The sequence below is a fragment of the Scyliorhinus canicula genome, chromosome 9 (assembly GCF_902713615.1).
Source record: "Scyliorhinus canicula chromosome 9, sScyCan1.1, whole genome shotgun sequence".
NCBI lineage: Eukaryota > Metazoa > Chordata > Chondrichthyes > Carcharhiniformes > Scyliorhinidae > Scyliorhinus > Scyliorhinus canicula.
Genome location: NC_052154.1, coordinates 154783344 through 154801420, shown reverse-complemented (window position 1 = coordinate 154801420; position 18077 = coordinate 154783344). Strand labels below are relative to the sequence as shown.

Genomic DNA, 18077 nt, shown 5'->3' with positions numbered 1-18077 from the left:
TGGCAGAGCCGATTGTCCCACTTGTGATCCCTTTTCAAGAAAATGCCTAGTTTTAAATCTCAAAGTCAAGCTTTCTCCTCCCAGGCACTTCATCGGTCCAAGTTATATCAATTATCTGAACAGGCAAGCTTGATGTGTTCTACTCAGGTGCAAGTTGGGATGGAGGAAAGTTGACCTCCATTCAGTCTAAACCACGTTCAGAGTTTGGGCCTGAATCCCCAGAGATTCACAATCTGCTTTGCTCTGGTATTAGATGTGACTCTGACCTTAACCCAAAATACGACCTTCAGGGGAATTTGGGTGTCCTTGTACACAAATCACAGAAAGTTAACATGCACGTGCAGCAAGCAATTAGAAAAAGAGTTTTGTTAGCTTTTATTGGAAATGGGGTTGGACTATGGGTCTAGAAGTCTTGCTGGAATTATATAGGTCTTTGGTGAGATCACATCAGGAGAATCCTAGAATCCCGCTATAGTGCAGAAGGAGGCCTTTCGGCCCATCGTTTGCGCACGTCTCTCCAAAAGAGCACCCTACCTAGGCCCACTCTCCCGCCCTATTCCCATTACCCCCACCTAACCTTTGGAAACTAAGGCCAATCCACCAAACCTGCACATCTTTGGACTTTGTGAAAGTAAACTGGAGCACCCGCAGGGAACCCACGCATAGACGGGGAGAACGTGCAAACTCCACGCAGTCACCCAAGGTCGGAATTGAACCTGGGTCCCTGGTGCTGTGAGGCAGCAGTGCTAACCACTGTCGCCCATTGTACTGTACAGTTTTGGTTTCCTTACCTAAGAAAGGATATACTTGCCTCAGAGTGTGCAACAATCACTAGATTAATTCCCAGGAAGTCGTATGATGAGAGGCCGAGTATAATGGGTCTAAATTCTCTGCAGTTTAGAAGAATGAGTGAAAATCTCATTGAAATGGATAGGATTCTGAAGGGGTTTGACGGGGTAGACACCAATGGTTTGTTTTCCCTGGATGGAGAATCTAGAACACAGGAACACAGTTTCAGGATAATAGTGGGTGATCATTTAGAATTGAAATGAGAAATGTCTTCATTCCAAAGGGCTGTGAATCTTAGGATTCCCTCCCACTACCCAGTCACTACCGTTTGTTTCTCTAAACATTTTGATCAGCTTACCCCTTAACCACCCCACCTCAGTAAAGGTTAGTTTACACAGCCCGTTTCTCATTCCAAATCTCTCTCTTCTAATTTATTAAGCAATGATCTGTCAGGAAGGAATCTTATCGCAGGGCATCTTGTTCCTAATGGAAAGCTTGAGCTTTTCACGTCTCAAGTGACACATAAATCATGCATCAAGGTTGCTAGAATCCGTGCATTGCATTGAATTAGTCATTTGTGCAATTGCAAATATTTGAGCAATGCTTGTTGTCAATAGAAATAGATAGTGTGGAGTTTTATTTGTCTGTGTTTGAAGGTCAGAGACAATTGCAGAGACAACTCCTCTCCTCCAGGGAGGTTGGGGTCATTGGGAATGTCAACATTTACTGCCCTTGGCAACCAACAGTCAACCAAGGTTAGATTATTTTACTTGGGAAAAGGTGCAGGTTACTTATGATTGGAGACAGTGGCCGCTGTCTCTGTGTTTACCACAAGCAAACTCTTGAGTCTCCCAAAGGCCTAGAGAGCTGGCGAAGATATCAGTTTGTAAACAAATATGCTGTAAACACCAAAGATGAAAGGGAGTTGTGGGCAAGCAGAGTTAGTTAGCATTTCTACCTAGATATAAGGCTAATGTGTTTCACGTAGCCATGGTGAAGAAGGCAGAGGAAGATATTTTTAAGATCGGGCTACAGGCTTCCCTACAAATCAATTAATTTCACGGACATGGGGCAGCACGGTGGCACAGTGGTTAGCATTGCTGCCTACGGCGCTGAGGACCCGGGTTCGAATCCCGGCCCTGGGTCACTGTCTGTGTGGAGTTTGCACATTCTCCCCGTGTCTGCATGGGTTTCGCCCCCACAACCCAAAGATGTGCAGGTTAGGTAGATTGGCCATGCTAAATTGCCCCTTAATTGGAAAAAATAATTGGGTACTCTAAATTTTTTTTTTTAATTTTTAAAATTTCACAGACATAGGGTGGGGGTTCTGTGAGGTCAGCAGAGAAAAGGCTGTTTTGCTTTACGAGCTACCGCAACTGAATCCAGGAGGGAGATGGTCTCTAATCAGAGAGGTGCATCCTGCTATCTTTTACAGATTCTGGGATATTTTCCCTGGCATGGGATTCTGGGATATTTTCTCTGGGGTCAGGAGAATTGTTGAACATGCTTTATTGCTGGTGGTGGATTTTAAAAGCTCAGTAAAATGAAGGGCATACTACTCAGTGAAGTGGGTATATTGGAACCCGACGTTCAGAGCAACTTTGGATTGTTTGCCATAAGGACTGTAACCCCTATGGAGATGAGGGAAATTCCCCAAAGTTAAATGGAAATTCACTTTGCACCTTTTATCATCAGGAATGTGAGGAGTTGAAAAAGACCAACACTTGGCTGGCCAAGGAACTGCAGTTGGAAAAGGTTCTACTCCGATCTGAGAGTGAGAGGACCATGAGAAACCTGAGAGTTTTAAATCAGGAAATGCACGCTACAATCAAAGAGGTATGTAACGCTGGGACATCCCATCCTCCAACCACTCCAGTCACGTCCAAGGAACCAATGTGGGTGAATGGAGTAAAAATATCGATCAGCCATCATCTAATTGAATGGTGGGACAAGCTTGAAGGGCTGAATGGCCTCCTGTTCCTCCAACAAGCTGCTTGATTGAGTGAAGACTCGTCACCCTCTCCCCTAACGCTGCATGTTTCAACCACTATCTCCTGGATATGAGAAGTTGTGAGATATGTCAACTTGTCTTCTCTTTGAGTTGATTTCAAGCAATGTTCTTAAACCCTGTGCTTTGCACATAGATCTCTTGAGAGTCTATCCTAATTCTTCTGGCACTGAGAACATGCCCTTTCCTTGATTATCTGGAGAGAGTTCAGAGGGGACTCACTTGGATGGTAGCAGGCCTTCACTCAGACTAACAAGTTTGATGACGGGGCAGAAGTAGGCCATTCAAGCCTGACCCACCATTCAGTTAGATTATGGCTTTTCTTTATTTTAACTCCGTCCATAACCCATATTACACGCCCCCAACAAAAATCAATCAATCTCTGGGGTTTCAAGGGAACATCAGCCTGATGTACTTCAATTATGTGGAGAGGTTGGGATCATGACCCCCACCCCCACCTTATCCTGAGACTATGACCTGTTTAGCACACTGGGCTAAATCGCTGGCTTTGAAAGCAGGCCAGCAGCACAGTTCGATTCCCGTAACAGCCGCCCCGAACAGGCGCCGGAATGTGGCGACTAGGGGCGTTTCACAGTAACTTCATTGAAGTCTACTCGTGACAATAAGCGATTTTCATTTTCATTTTCATTTCATTTAGCCTCAGGTCTCCAGCCAGGGAATCACCCTGTCAGCATCTAGCCTGTCAAACCTCCTCAAAATCTTCACGTTTCAATGAGAACGGAGGCATTATAGCTATCTGGAAAGTCTGGGCTTTGTAATATATTGACAGGGAGACCTGGGCCAGGATTCTCTGTTGTGAGCCCGCCCCGCTACCACCACCAGCAATGATGGAGAATTCTATACTCCTGCTGCTTGTCAATGGGGTTTCCCACTAAAGCCACCCCACGTGTCGGGAAAAGCGGCGGGGGTGTGCTGCCAGTGGGGCAAGAGAATCCCACCACGAGCAAATGAACAGAGAATCCTGTGCCTGAAGTTTTTAACATAATGAATGGGTTGGACAGGGTTGATATGGAGAGAATGTTTCCACTAGTGGGAGAATCTTAAACTAGGAACCAGAAATACAAGATAGTTACTAATAAATCAAGTGTGGAAATGAAGAGAAATTTATTTAGTCATAATTTGGCACTCGTTACAAAGGAAGCAGTTGAGAAAAAATAGCTGTCATATTTTCAAAAGGAAACTAGAGAAGTTCATGAGAGAGGGAGACAGAAAAAGATGTTTAACAGCTGGGATGAGAGAAGACGTGGGTAGGGTACAAACACCAGCACAGACGAGTTGAGCCACATGACCTGATTCTGTGCTGTATATTCCATGTAATTACAAAATGGATTGTTCAACCAGAAACGATGAGGGAAGCGGATTCTAGAAGAGCTTTAAAAAGGGTAGGGATTTTATCAATATTAATTCTCAGGATGTGGGTGTCAACATAGCTCATTTCTAGGTGCCCCAGTAAGGTGGCAGTGGGCCGACATCAATCATTCTGTTTGATATAACTGAGGGGCTTGCTGGACCACTTCAGAGGGTATATAAGAGGCGACCACGTTGGTGTGGAAGTGGAGTCGCCCTCAGCGACAGTAAGAATGGCAGGCTTCCTTCATTAAAGGGTCTTTCGTGACCCGAATTGCTTTTACAACAATCCCACCAATTCTTGGTCATTTCCTATGATGGCAGTATACGGTCCCTTAGTACCTACCCTCCTAAGTGCTGCACTCCCTCTATTTTGCCACTCTGACAGTGTGGCACTCCCTCAGTACTGCCATCCTGACAGTGTGGCACTCCTTCAGTATTGCCACCCTGACAGTGTGGCACTCCTTCAGTATTGCCACCCTGACAGTGTGGCACTCCTTCAGTACTGCCACTCTGACAGTTTGGCACTCCCTCAATGCTGCCACTCTTATAGTATGGCACACCCTCAATACTGTCACCCTGACAGTGTGGCACTCCTTCAGTACTACCATTCTGACAATGTGACACTCCCTCAGCACTGCCATCCTGACAGTGTGGCACTCTTTCAGTACTGCCATCCTGACAGTGTGACACTCCTTCAGTATTGCCACCCTGACAGTGTGGCACTCTCTCAGCACTGCCATCCTGACAGTGTGACACTCCTTCAGTATTGCCACCCTGACAGTGTGGCACTCCCTCAGTACTGCCATTCTGACAGTGTGGCACTCCCTCAGTACTGCCATTCTGACAGTGTGGCACTCTCTCAGCACTGCCACTCTGACAGTGTGGCACTCCCTCAGCACTGCCACTCTGAGAGTGTGGCACTCCCTCAGCACTGCCACTCTGACAGTGTGGCACTCCCTCAGCACTGCCATTCTGATAGTGTGGCACTCCCTCAGCACTGCCACTCTGACAGTGTGGCACTCCCTCAGCACTGCCATTCTGACAGTGTGGCACTCCCTCAGTACTGCCATTCTGACAGTGTGGCACTCCCTCAGCACTGCCACTCTGACAGTGTGGCACTCCCTCAGCACTGCCACTCTGACAGTGTGGCACTCCCTCAGCACTGCCATTCTGATAGTGTGGCACTCCCTCAGCACTGCCACTCTGACAGTGTGGCACTCCCTCAGCACTGCCATTCTGACAGTGTGGCACTCCCTCAGCACTGCCACTCTGACAGTGTGGCACTCTCTCAGCACTGCCATTCTGACAGTGTGGCACTCCCTCAGCACTGCCACTCTGACAGTGCAGCACTCCCTCAGTACTGCCATTCTGACAGTGTGGCACTCCCTCAGCACTGCCATTCTGACAGTGTGGCACTCCCTCAGCACTGCCACTCTGACAGTGTGGCACTCCCTCAGTACTGCCATTCTGACAGTGTGGCACTCTCTCAGCACTGCCATTCTGACAGTGTGGCACTCCCTCAGTACTGCCATCCTGACAGTGTGGCACTCCCTCAGTACTGCCATTCTGACAGTGTGGCACTCCCTCAGTACTGCCATTCTGACAGTGTGGCACTCCCTCAGTACTGCCATTCTGACAGTGTGGCACTCCCTCAGCACTGCCATTCTGACAGTGTGGCACTCCCTCAGTACTGCCATTCTGACAGTGTGGCACACCCTCAGTACTGCCATTCTGACAGTGTGGCACACCCTCAGTACTGCCATTCTGACAGTGTGGCACACCCTCAGTACTGCCACCTTGACAGTGTGGCAGGGGGTTGGGGCTTCCGAACCTGATGTATTACTACTGGGCAGTGAATATGGAGAAGGTGCGGAGCTGGGTCAGAGGGATTTATTCCCAGTGGGTCAGAATGGAGGAGAGTTTGTGTAGAGGGTCAGGATTGAAGGCGCTAGCAACAGCGTCGCTCCCGATGGCCCTGGGGAAATACTCAGGGAGTCCGGTAGTGAAAGCCTTGTTGAGAATTTGGGGGCAGTTTCGCCAGCACTTCAGGTTGGGGGCAGGGTCAAGGGAAATGCCGATTCGTGGGAACCACAGATTTGAACCAGGGAAGTGGGATGGAAATTTTCGGAGATGGGAGGAGAAGGAAATTAGGACTCTAAAGGATTTGTTTCTTAGAGATCGGTTTGCAGGATTGAAGGAGTTGGGAACAAAATGTGGGCTGGAGCATGGGGAAATGTTTAGATACATGCAGGTTCGAGACTTTGCCAAGAAGGAGATACGGAGCTTCCCAGTGGAGCCGGCCTCCATATTGCTGGAGGAGGTGCTGATGACAGGGAGACTGAAGAAAAGGGTAGTGTCGGCAGTTTACTGGGCTATTTTGGAAGAGGAGAACGCATCGCTGGAAGGGATCAAAGCAAAGTGGGAGGAAGAGCTGGGAGAGGGTATGGAGGAGGGATTCTGGTGTGAGGGTGAACGCCTCCACCTCATGCGCGAGGTTGCGGCTGATACAGCTGAAGGTGGTATATAGAGCGCTCCTCACAAGGACAAGGATGAGCCGGTTCTTTGAGGGGGTAGAAGACGTTGCGGCGGGAAGGATATGACCATGTTCATATATTTTGGTCCTGTCCAATGCTGGAGGATTCGTGAAAGGGGGTTTTTAAAAGTAGTTTCTAAAGTGGTGCAGGTGAAACTGGACCCGGGCCCTCGGGAGGCCATATTCGGGATGTCGGACCAGCCGGGGTTGGGAACGGGCGCGGAGGCAGATGTTATAGCCTTCGCCTCGTTGATCTCCCGAAGGCGGATCCTGTTGGGATGGAGATCAACCTCTCCACCCTGTGCCCTGGCGTGACGGGGGCGACCTGCTGGAATTCCTAACTCTGGAGAAGGTTAAGTTTGAACTCGGGGGAAGGATGGAAGGGTTCTACAATTCATGGGTGTTATTCATTAAGGACTTTCACGAATTGGATAACATTGAACATTAGCGGGGGGGGTGCGCGACATGTGTCAATGGTGACTATGGGTGATTCCTGATTCCTCTTTATTTTTTGTTTATGTTAACATGCGAGCTGTTTGGGGGTTTGGTGGGAGGATGGGATTGTTGTTGATAAGGGGATTGACAATGTATTCATTACTGCTTATTGTTCATAGGTGGTGTAAATTTGGAAGAAAAAGAAAGAGAATAAAAATATTTTTTTAAAACTTCTGTAATGTCACTCTGACAGTGTGGCACTCCCTCAGCACTACCACTCTGACAGTGTGGCACTCCCTCAGCACTACCACTCTGACAGTGTGGCACTCCCTCAGCACTGCCACTCTGACAGTGTGGCACTCCCTCAGCACTGCCACTCTGACAGTGTGGCACTCCCTCAGCACTGCCATTCTGACAGTGTGGCACTCCCTCAGCACTGCCACTCTGACAGTGTGGCACTCCCTCAGCACTGCCAGTCTGACAGTGTGGCACTCCCTCAGCACTGCCACTCTGACAGTGTGGCACTCCCTCAGCACTGCCACTCTGACAGTGTGGCACTCCCTCAGCACTGCCAGTCTGACAAGTGGCACTCCCTCAGCACTGCCATCCTGACAGTGTGGTATTCCCTCAGCACTACCACTCTGACAGTGGCATTCCCTCAACACTGCCACTCTGACAGTGTGGCACTCCCTCAACACTGCCAGACATGTGGCACTCCTTCAGCACTGCACTGGAAGCACTGCACCTGGATTATACCTTAAATGAGACTTGAACCCACAACATTTTAATTCAGAATCAAGAATGAGCCATAGCTTTTTTTTATAAATGTTTTTATTCAGTTTTCATATTTTATATTGAACAAATTACAAATTGTTAGGAGAGAGAAACAAAAAAAAAAAAACAAACACGCAAAAATTAACATACATATTTACAGGTAAGCATCTTCGTAGTAGTAACTGCGCCCCCCCCCCCCCCCCCCCCCCCTCAACATGTTTATTTAGTTTGGTTTTGGGCCTTAGCTAGCCATCGAACCCCCGTAACGAACCTGTAGCCCCCCCCCCCTCCCGCTACCTTCCCCCGACTATTCTTCCTCTTGTACATTGGCCACAAATAGGTCCCGGAACAGTTGCATGAATGGCTCCCACGTTCTGTGGAAGCCGTCGTCCGACCCTCGGATGGCAAATTTGATTTTCTCCATTTGGAGAGATTCCGAGAGGTCGGACAGCCAGTCCAAAGCTCTGGGCGGTGCTGCTGACCGCCAGCCAAACAGGATTCTACGGCGGGCGATCAGGGAGGCAAAGGCAAGGGCGTCCGCCCTCCTCCCCAGGAATAGATCTGGCTGTTCTGAAACCCCGAAGACCGCCACTATCGGGCATGGCTCCACCCTCACTCCCACCACTTTGGACATAACCTCGAAGAAGGCTGTCCAGTACTCCACGAGTCTGGGGCAAGACCAGAACATGTGGGCGTGGTTGGCCGGGCCTCTTTGGCACCGTTCACATCTGTCTTCCACCTCCGGGAAGAACCTACTCATACGGGTTCTTGTTAAGTGGGCTCTATGTACCACTTTTAGTTGCGTCAGGCTGAGCCTTGCGCACGTGGAGGTGGAGTTGACCCTATGCAGTGCTTCGCTCCAGAGTCCCCACCCTATCTCCATCCCCAGGTCGTCCTCCCATTTCCTCCTTGTTGCGTCCAGTACGGTGTCGTCCCTATCTACCAGTCGGTCATACATGTCACTACAGTTCCCTTTCTCTAGGATACTTGCGTCCAGTAGGTCTTCCAGTAGTGGCGGTTGTGGGTACGTCCTTGTCTCCTTTCGTAGGAAGTTTTTGAGCTGCAGGTACCGTAGCTCGTTCCCCCCAGCTAGCTGAAATTTCTCTGTCAGTTCGTCCAGTGTTGCGATCCTGTCGTCCGTGTATAGGTCCCTGACTGTCAGTGTCCCCCCGTCCTGCCTCCACCTTTTGAAGGTGGCGTCGGTCAGTGCTGGTTTGAACCTATGGTTGTTGCAGATGGGAGCCCTGTTCGACATTTTGGTCAGGCCAAGTTGCTGCCGCAGTTGGTTCCAGGATTGGAGGGTGGCTGTCACCACTGGGCTGCTGGAGTGTTTTTTGGGTGGGGATGGGAGTGCTGCCGTGGCGAGGGCCCGGAGGGAGGTTCCCATGCAGGAGGCCTCCTCCGCACGCACCCACTCAGCTTCTGGCTCCTGGATCCATCCCCTTACTCGCTCGGCTGTTGCTGCCCAGTGGTAGAATTGTAGATTCGGGAGGGCTAACCCTCCCCTGGTTTTTGTTTTTTGTAAGACCTTCTTTGGGATCCTAGCATTTTTACCCCCCCCATACGAACGCCATGATGAGTTTGTCCAGCGCTTTGAAAAAGGCCTTGGGGATGTAGATCGGAATGGATCTAAACAGGAAGAGGAACCTGGGCAGTACGTTCATTTTGATCGTCTGAACTCTCCCCGCGAGGGAGAGCGGGAGTGTGTTCCATCTTTGCAGGTCCTTTTTAACTTCCTCCGTCAGGCTGGTGAGGTTCCATTTGTGGATCCCTTTCCAGTCATGGGCTATTTGGATCCCCAGGTAGCGGAATTTATGTCGGGCTTGTTTGAACGGCAGCCCCTTTAGTGCTGCCCCCCCCCCCCCCCCCCCCCCCCCCCCCTTGCGGGTGTAATGGGAAGATCTCACTTTTGCTCATGTTGAGTTTGTAGCCCGAGAAGGCTCCAAACTCTTTCAGGAGCGCGGTGATTCCGTCCATGCTGCTTTGTGGGTCCGAGATATAGAGGAGCAGATCATCCGCATAGAGTGAGACTCTGTGCTCTCTACCTCCCCTTCGGATCCCCCTCCAATTTTTTGCTGCCCTGAGCGCGATTGCTAGCGGTTCAATTGCTAGTGCGAACAGCAGCGGGGACAGTGGGCATCCTTGTCTGGTGCCCCTGTGCAGCTGGAAGTATTGGGAGTTGGTATTGTTGGTCTGTACACTCGCCATGGGAGCGTTGTACAGGAGCTTTACCCAAGCGGTGAACCCTGTTCCAAGCCCGAACCGCTCCAGTACCTCTATGAGGTATTTCCACTCGACTCTGTCGAAGGCCTTTTCTGCGTCCAGGGAGACGATCACCTCTTGTGTTCTCTCCCCGGAGGGGGTCATTATCACGTTTAGCAGGCGCCTGATGTTCGCGGTCAGCTGTCTACCTTTGACAAAGCCCGTCTGGTCCTCTGTGACCACCTCAGGTACACAGTCTTCTAGCCTTTTGGCTAGGATTTTGGCCAGTATTTTGGCGTCTGCATTCAGCAGAGATATGGGTCTGTATGACCCACATTCCGTTGGGTCTTTGTCTTTCTTAGGTATCAGCGAGATTGAGGCCTGTGCTAACGTGGGTGGCAACGTGCCCCTAGCTAGCGAGTCTGTGAACATCTCCCGCAGGTGCGGGGCCAGCGCTGTCGCAAATTTTTAGAATGAGCCATAGCTGAGAACTGCCTTCGCGCCACACCGCTCCAGCTCCACACTGTCTTGCCCACATCTATCAACAGCTATTTAATAATAAGAATAACAAGTATGAAGTTACTGTGAAAAGCCCCTAGTCACCTCATTCCAGCGCCTGTTCAGGTAAGCTGGTACGGGAATTGAACCCTCGCTGCTGGTCTTGTTCTGCATCACAAGCCAGCTGTCTAGCCCATTGAGCTAAACCAGCCCTTCTAACCCTGGGACATTGTGAGACGGAGAATAGAAATGGGATTTGTGTCGAGACTGAGTATGACTGCAGGAAGTAAATGCCAATCACCTAAAGAAGGAAGAAGGAGCATTTTAAATGGAAAGTCAGGTGCCCGTGTGCACCATTCAGTGGCCACGTCAAAAACTGCAGCTGTGGATATCTGATCTGCAATGTGATGCCATCTATGGAATGGTAATAGACCATTCACCCATCCTGTCAGTACGAGGATTTCAGCTGGAGTTGTCTGCCCTAATTATATTTCAATGTCCTATCCCATATCTTTGAAATTTATCTCCAATTCCCCTTTAATTGAAGTTCCAATCTGTCTTGCCTGTTTTAATAATTCTGCGTGAAAACATTTCTTGTAACTTCGCCAACATTCTCCCAGTGATAACCCCCACTTGTGGCCCCTGTTACTGAATCACCAAACAGACAGAACAATCTCTCAAACTATTCAACCTCTGAAAACCTCTCATCATTTTGAAATGCTCCATTAATTCCTCACACAAGAATTTTGATTTCCTTGCATGATCTAAGCGGGCTTCAAAGAACCAAACCGAGGGCGGAATAAAATTACATCTTATCAAGGGAATGTCCGACTACATCAGGCAGATGAAATCTAGAAAAATAAGTGGATTGGGAGCAGCTCACAGATAATTTCTATTTGAGATGGTGTCATTGCTTGAATCTTCACTGCTACAAAACTTAAATTGTACACCCAAATGATGAGATGTCAAATTAAGTCTCAGTCTACCCCCTGCCAGATGGACATTAAAGGATCCAGTGACAGTATTGGGAGAAGAGCAGGGTAGTCCTCCCTCGTGGGCCAATATTTATCCCTCAACCGAAATCACTAAATGCATATAAATTGGAAATTTATTCTTGCAACAATGTATGGGATCCTGCTGTGCACAAACTCCCTACATGGCATCAGTGACGGGAACTCATGGGATGTGGGACCTATTTCGGACACTTTGTTTAATCTTTTCCCTCCCCCTTTAACCGCAGAGGAAAGGCAGGATTTCTGTGCTTGTGTTTTATAAAGCTGCTAATTGTGTTGGCTACGGTGTTATTGAGCTGGACAGAGCCACACAGTCAGTAAAGTTTCAGTAAAGATCCCGTATTACTGGCGATGCCTTTAGGTTGTGGTAATGGGGGGGCTTTGGAAAATGCTCTCTGCACCCGACACTAACCGTGAGCAGAGCCATGGGAGATTTCACAGTCGATGAAAGGTAAACCTGGATGGGCGTAAAATCAAGGCAGAGCATGCGGGAGTTCAATCTGTTCATCTCACCTCAATTTCCCACCAGACAGGTTTGGTTAAAATGAGTGCCCCACCCCGAACATGTATAATCTGTTTACCAAGAGCTAAGAGTAGTTAGAGCTGGGCCCTGTTACCAGGGTCTGGGAAAACAGCAATATCCATAGAATCCCTACGGTGGAGAAGGAGGTCATTCAGCCCATCGAGTCTGCACTGGCCATCTGAAAGAGCACTGTACCTCGGCCCATCCCCCCGCCCTAGCCCTGTAACCCCACCTAACCTGCACATCTCTGGACACCGGGGCAATTTTTAAGCATAGCCAATTCACCTAAACTGCACATCTCATTATATACACATCCCAGTGATAACACATAGGAAGAAGAACAGGGATTCTGTCAAAGTTACACCGGCTGAGGGGAAGAACCTTTATGGAAATGTAACCCACTGTAGTCAGGGTAGGTGCTGTGAGGATTATGCCCCTGACAGGAGGGTCTAGAACTAGGGGTCACAGTTTAAGAATAGGACTGAGATGAGGAGAAATTTCTTCACTCAAAGGGCTGCGTATCTTTGGAGCTCTATAGCCCTGAGAGCTGTAAATGCTCAAACATTAATGTCATTGATCAATAGATATGGGCGATACGGTCGTGCAGTGGTTAGCACTGATGCCTCACAACGCCGAGGACCTGGGTTCGATCCTAGCCCCAGGTCACTGTCCGTGTAGAGTTTGCACATTCTCACCCCCACAACCCAAAAAAGATGTGCAAGGTAGGTGAATAGGCCAAGCTAAATTGCCTCTTAATTGGAAAGAGAATTGGGTACTCTAAAATGAATCATTAGATATTTGGACACCAGAGGAATAAAGAAATAATGGGTTACAAAACTGGAGTGGATGTAGAAGATCAGCCACAATCTTTTGAATGGTGCAGCAGGCTGGGGTTGAGGAGCTCTATGGCCCACACCTGCTCCTCTTTCATTTATTTTCATGTTCCTTGTGGATGTCAAGTCTCATGAAGATGCCTTCTTCCAACCTTTGAAATTTAGATGCAGTCTTTGCCAATGACCTGTGTTTTAGTCTAATGACCGACAGCATTGTGAACCACCTGGAATTTCTGCCCCCACTGATATCCAAATATCTCAAGTTGTCGATACAAACAGATTACATTGAATCATGCAACACATCATTCGGCCCATCACACCTGTGTCGGCTCTTTGTCCCATCCACAGATGGATTTGTGGGAGAGTGAAAGAGGGTGAAAGACACAATTTTATATCGAAACAAGAGAAGCAGTAGTATGAGATGATCAAATAGGGTTTTTTTTTAGAGATTGTGGGCTTTCTCACGCTGCAAAATGTCAGGATTCCAGCATGCTGAGGAAAGAATGAAAGGATTGGATTCGAGTACATGCAGATAGAACTGGATTGGGTATCGGAAGGCCCTGGTTTTCACATGGGGGCGGGGGATCACCATAATCTGCGCTAAATATCAAGTGTGGATTCACCATGAACATTCACTCTGGAGTGAGATTAGTTTGTGTCTCACCAAGCAGGGGTTTTGAGGAAATGTCACTCTGCATTCTGCAATTTATGGGGGAAGCTTGGGGAGCACGTTCCCAAAATGTAATTCCTAATCGACCCACGGTTTATTTTTGCCTTTTCCAGGGGACTGGATGGGGTGGGGAGAGGCGGTAGATTGACGTTGGGGAAGAGGGTAGATGGGGAGCATGGAACAGAGTTGACGAACCATCTGCTCTGTCTGTATGTTTTTGTACAAAAATAATCAGAAGAGATAGGGGGTGAGAGGGCGGTACCATGAGTAAATTGGGCCTATACTCTCTAAACTTTAGGAGAATGAGAGGTGATCTCATTAAAACGTAAGATTCTGAAGGGGCGTGACAGGTTAGATTCTGAGAAGTTGTTTCCCTGGCTGAGAAATCTAGAACATGGGGACGAGAAATTTCTTCATTCAAAATGTTGCGAATCTTTGGAATTCTCTTTTTTTAAATTTAAAAAAATATATAATTTTTATTCAAGTTTTCACAAATTGTCAACAATAAAAATAACACAAAGAAATAAGAACAAACCCCCCCCCCCCCCCCCCCATATACACAAAGAATAAATTAACAAAGATAAACGATATAAAATGCAAATATACTACCCAATCAAGAAAAACAAACAAACCCTCATGAACCCCCCCACCCACCCCAAACTCCCCCCCCCCCCCCCCCCCCCCCGGGGGTTGCTGCTGTTGCTGACCATCGCCTATCGCTCCGCCAGAAAGTCTAGGAACGGTTGCCACCGCCTGAAGAACCCTTGTACCGATCCCCTTCAGGCAAACTTGACCCTCTCCAATTTAATAAACCCTGTCATGTCGTTAATCCAGGACTCCACGCTTGGGGGTCTCGCATCTTTCCACCGAAGAAGAATCCTTCGCCGGGCTACCAGGGACGCAAAGGCCAGAATACCGGCCTCTTTCGCCTCCTGCACTCCCGGCTCCTCTGCCACCCCAAATATTGCCAACCCCCAGCACGACTCAACCCTGGATCCAATCACCCTTGACATTGTCTCTGCTACGACCCCCAGAAGATCTCCAGCGCTGGGCACGCCCAGAACATGTGGGTATGGTTTTCTGGGCTCCATGAGCATCTAACACATCTGTCCTCTCTCCCAAAGAACCGGCTTAACCTTGCCCCGGTCATGTGCGCCCTATGCAGCACCTTGAATTGTATTAAGCTGAGCCTCGCACAAGAGGAGGAGGAATTTACCCTCCCCAGGGCATCAGCCCACGTCCCCTCGTCGATGATCTCACCCAACTCCTCCTCCCAATTACCCTTCAGCTCCTCCACCGAGGCCTCCTCCTCCTCCTGCATCACCTGATACGTTGCCGATATCCTCCCCTCTCCAACCCATGTCCCCAAAAGCACCCTGTCCTGGACCCCTCGTGGCGGCAGCAGTGGGAACTCCACCACCTGTTGCCTAACAAACGCCCTTACCTGCATATATCTGAAGGTGTTCCCCAGGGGGGAGGCCGAACCTCTCCTCCAGCTCACCCAGACTCGCGAATTCCCCGTCCTTTTAATGCCTGCTCTGTGCCAACTCAAGAACCCTCCATCCATTCTCCCCGGGATAAACCGGTGGTTCCCCCATATCGGGGACTACACCGAGGACCCCACCTCCGCTCTGTGCCGTCTCCATTGCCCCCAAATTTTGAGGGTAGCCGCCACCACCGGACTCGTGGTATACCTTGTTGGAGGGAGCGGCATGGAAGAGGTTGGAGATGGCGTCCTGTGTGGGCACGAGCCTGGAGGCAGTGGCACTGTCACCAGCACCTCCAGGCTCGTGCCCACACAGGATGCCATCTCCAACCTCGTCCATGCCGCCCCCTCCCCTTCCATTCCCCACTTGCGTATCATCGCCAAGTTAGCAGCCCAATAATAACCACAGAGGTTGGGCAGCGCCAAACCCCCCCATCCTTGCTCCGCTCCAGGAACACCCTTCTCACCCTCGGGGTCTGCTGCGCCCACACGAACCCCATAACGCTCCTGTTGACCCGCCTGAAAAAGGTCTTGGGGATCAGGATAGGGAGGCATTGGAACAAGAACAAAAACCTCAGGAGCACCGTCATTTTGACTGACTGCACCCTGTCCGCCAGGGAGACTGGCAGCACGTCCTACTTCTTAAACCCCTCCTCCATCTGCTCCACCAGCCTCATAAAGTTAAGCCTATGTAAGGCCCACCAGCTTCTAGCTACCTGTACCCCCAGGTACCTAAAACTCCTCTCCGCCTTTTTCAACGGGAGCTCACCAATCCCCCTCTCCTGGTTCCCTGGGTACACTACAAACAGCTCGCTCTTCCCCATATTGAGCTTGTACCCGGAGAAATCCCCAAACTCCCTAAGGATCCTCATCACATCCGGCATTCCCCCCCACCGGGTCCGCCACATACAACAGTAGGTCATCCGCATATAGCGACAGCTGATGCTCCTCCACCCTCCCCCCCCGCACTATCCCCCTCCAGTTCCTCGACTCCCTCAGCGCCATGGCCAGGGGTTCAATTGCCAGCGCAAAGAGCAGGGGGGACAGGGGACACCCCTGCCTCGTCCCCCGGTGCAGTCGGAAATACTCTGACCTCCTTCTGTTCGTAGCCACACTCGCCACCGGGGCCTCATATAGCAACCCCACCCACCTGACGAACCCCTCCCCAAACCCAAACCTTTGCAGCACCTCCCACAGGTATCCCCATTCCACCCTATCAAAGGCCTTCTCCACATCCATCGCCACCACTATCTCCGCCTCTCCTTCCACTGCCGGCATCATTATAACATTTAAGAGCCTCCGTACATTAGCATTCAACTGCCTCCCTTTCACAAACCCCGTTTGATCCTCATGTATGACCTGTGGCACACAGTCCTCTATCCTCATGGCCAATATCATTGCCAGAAACTTTGCATCTACATTTAAGAGTGGTATCGGCCTATATGACCCTCACTATAGGGGATCCTTGTCCCGCTTCAGGATCAAGGAGATCAGCGCCCTGGACATTGTTGGGGGCAGAGCACCCCCTTCCCTTGCCTCGTTGAAGGTCCCAGCAGGTCTGAATACTTCTTGTAGAATTCAACCGGGAACCCATCTGGCCCCGGTACCTTCCCCGTCTGCATGTTCCCTATCGCTTTGACCAACTCGTCCAGTCCAACCGGCGCCCCCAACCCCGCCACCTGCTCCTCCTCCACTCTCGGGAACCTCAGTCGGTCTAGGAAGCGACCCATCCCTCCCTCCTCCACTGGGGGCTCAGACCGGTACAGTTCCTCGTAAAAGCTCCGAAAGACCCCGTTGATACCCACCGCACTTCGTACAGTGCTCCCTCTTCCGTCCCTAACTCTCCCTAGCTGCCTCCCGCTTCCGAAGCTGGTGCGCCAGCATCCGGCTCGCCTTTTCTCCGTATTCATATTCCGCCCCCTGCGCCCTCCTCCACTGCGCCTCCGCCTTCCTGGTGGTCAATAAATCAAACTCAGCCTGGAGGCTACGCTGCTTCCTCAGCAATCCCTCCTCCGGGGCCTCCGCGTACCTCCTGTCCACCCTCACCATTTCCCCCACCAACCTCTCCCTCTCTCTCCTCTCCCTCTCTTCTTGTGTGCCCTAATGGAGATTAGCTCTCCTCTGACCACCGCTTTCAGTGCCTCCCAGACGACCCCTACTTGCACCTCCCTATTATCATTAGTCTCTAGGTACCTCTCTATACACCTTCGGACCCGCCCGTTCACGTCCTCGTCCGCTAACAACCCCACCTCCAGACGCCACAGCGGACGTTGGTCTCTTTCCTTCCCCCAACTCGAGGTCCACCCAATGCAGAGCGTGATCAGAAATGGCTATCGCCGAATATTCCGTGTCCTCCACCCTCGGAATCAGCGCCCTGCTCATGACAAAAAAGTCAATCCGGGAGTATGCCTTATGAACATGGGAGAAGAATGAAAATTCCCTGGCCCCCGGCCTCGTAAATCTCCAGGGGTCCACCCCTCCCATCTGGTCCATAAATCCCCTCAGCACCTTGGACGCCGCCGGCCTCCTGCCCGTCCTGGACCTGGAGCGATCAAGTGCCGGCTCCAGCACCGTGTTGAAATCCCCCCCCCCCACCCCCCATTATTAGGCCTCCTGTCTCAAGATCCGGAATCCGGCCCAACATACGCCGCATGAACCCCGCATCGTCCCAATTCGGGGCGTATACATTGACCAGCACCATCCGCTCCCACTGGAGCTTGCCACTTACCATCACATACCTACCGCCATTGTCCGCCTCGAACGACACTCTCTACCCCACCAAGATCGCCAGCCCCCAGTTTTTTGCATCTAAACCCGAATGGAACACCTGCCCTACCCACCCCTTTCTTAACCTTACCTGATCCGCCACCCTCGGGTGCGTCTCCTTGAGCATGGCCACATCCTCCTTCAGCCCCTTCAGGTGCGCGAACACCCGGGCCCGC

General features: G+C 50.4%; 1 protein-coding gene across 2 annotated transcripts in view; it reads left to right on the top strand.

The window, feature by feature from the left end:
* Window positions 1-18077, top strand: part of LOC119971810 (trichohyalin) — a 47278-nt gene that overhangs the window by 4831 nt on the left and 24370 nt on the right. For both annotated transcript variants that reach the window (XM_038807984.1, XM_038807982.1), the window contains exon 2: window positions 2485-2625. In XM_038807984.1, the coding sequence (XP_038663912.1) occupies window positions 2485-2625 (141 nt within the window). The remainder of the gene's footprint in view (window positions 1-2484; window positions 2626-18077) is intronic.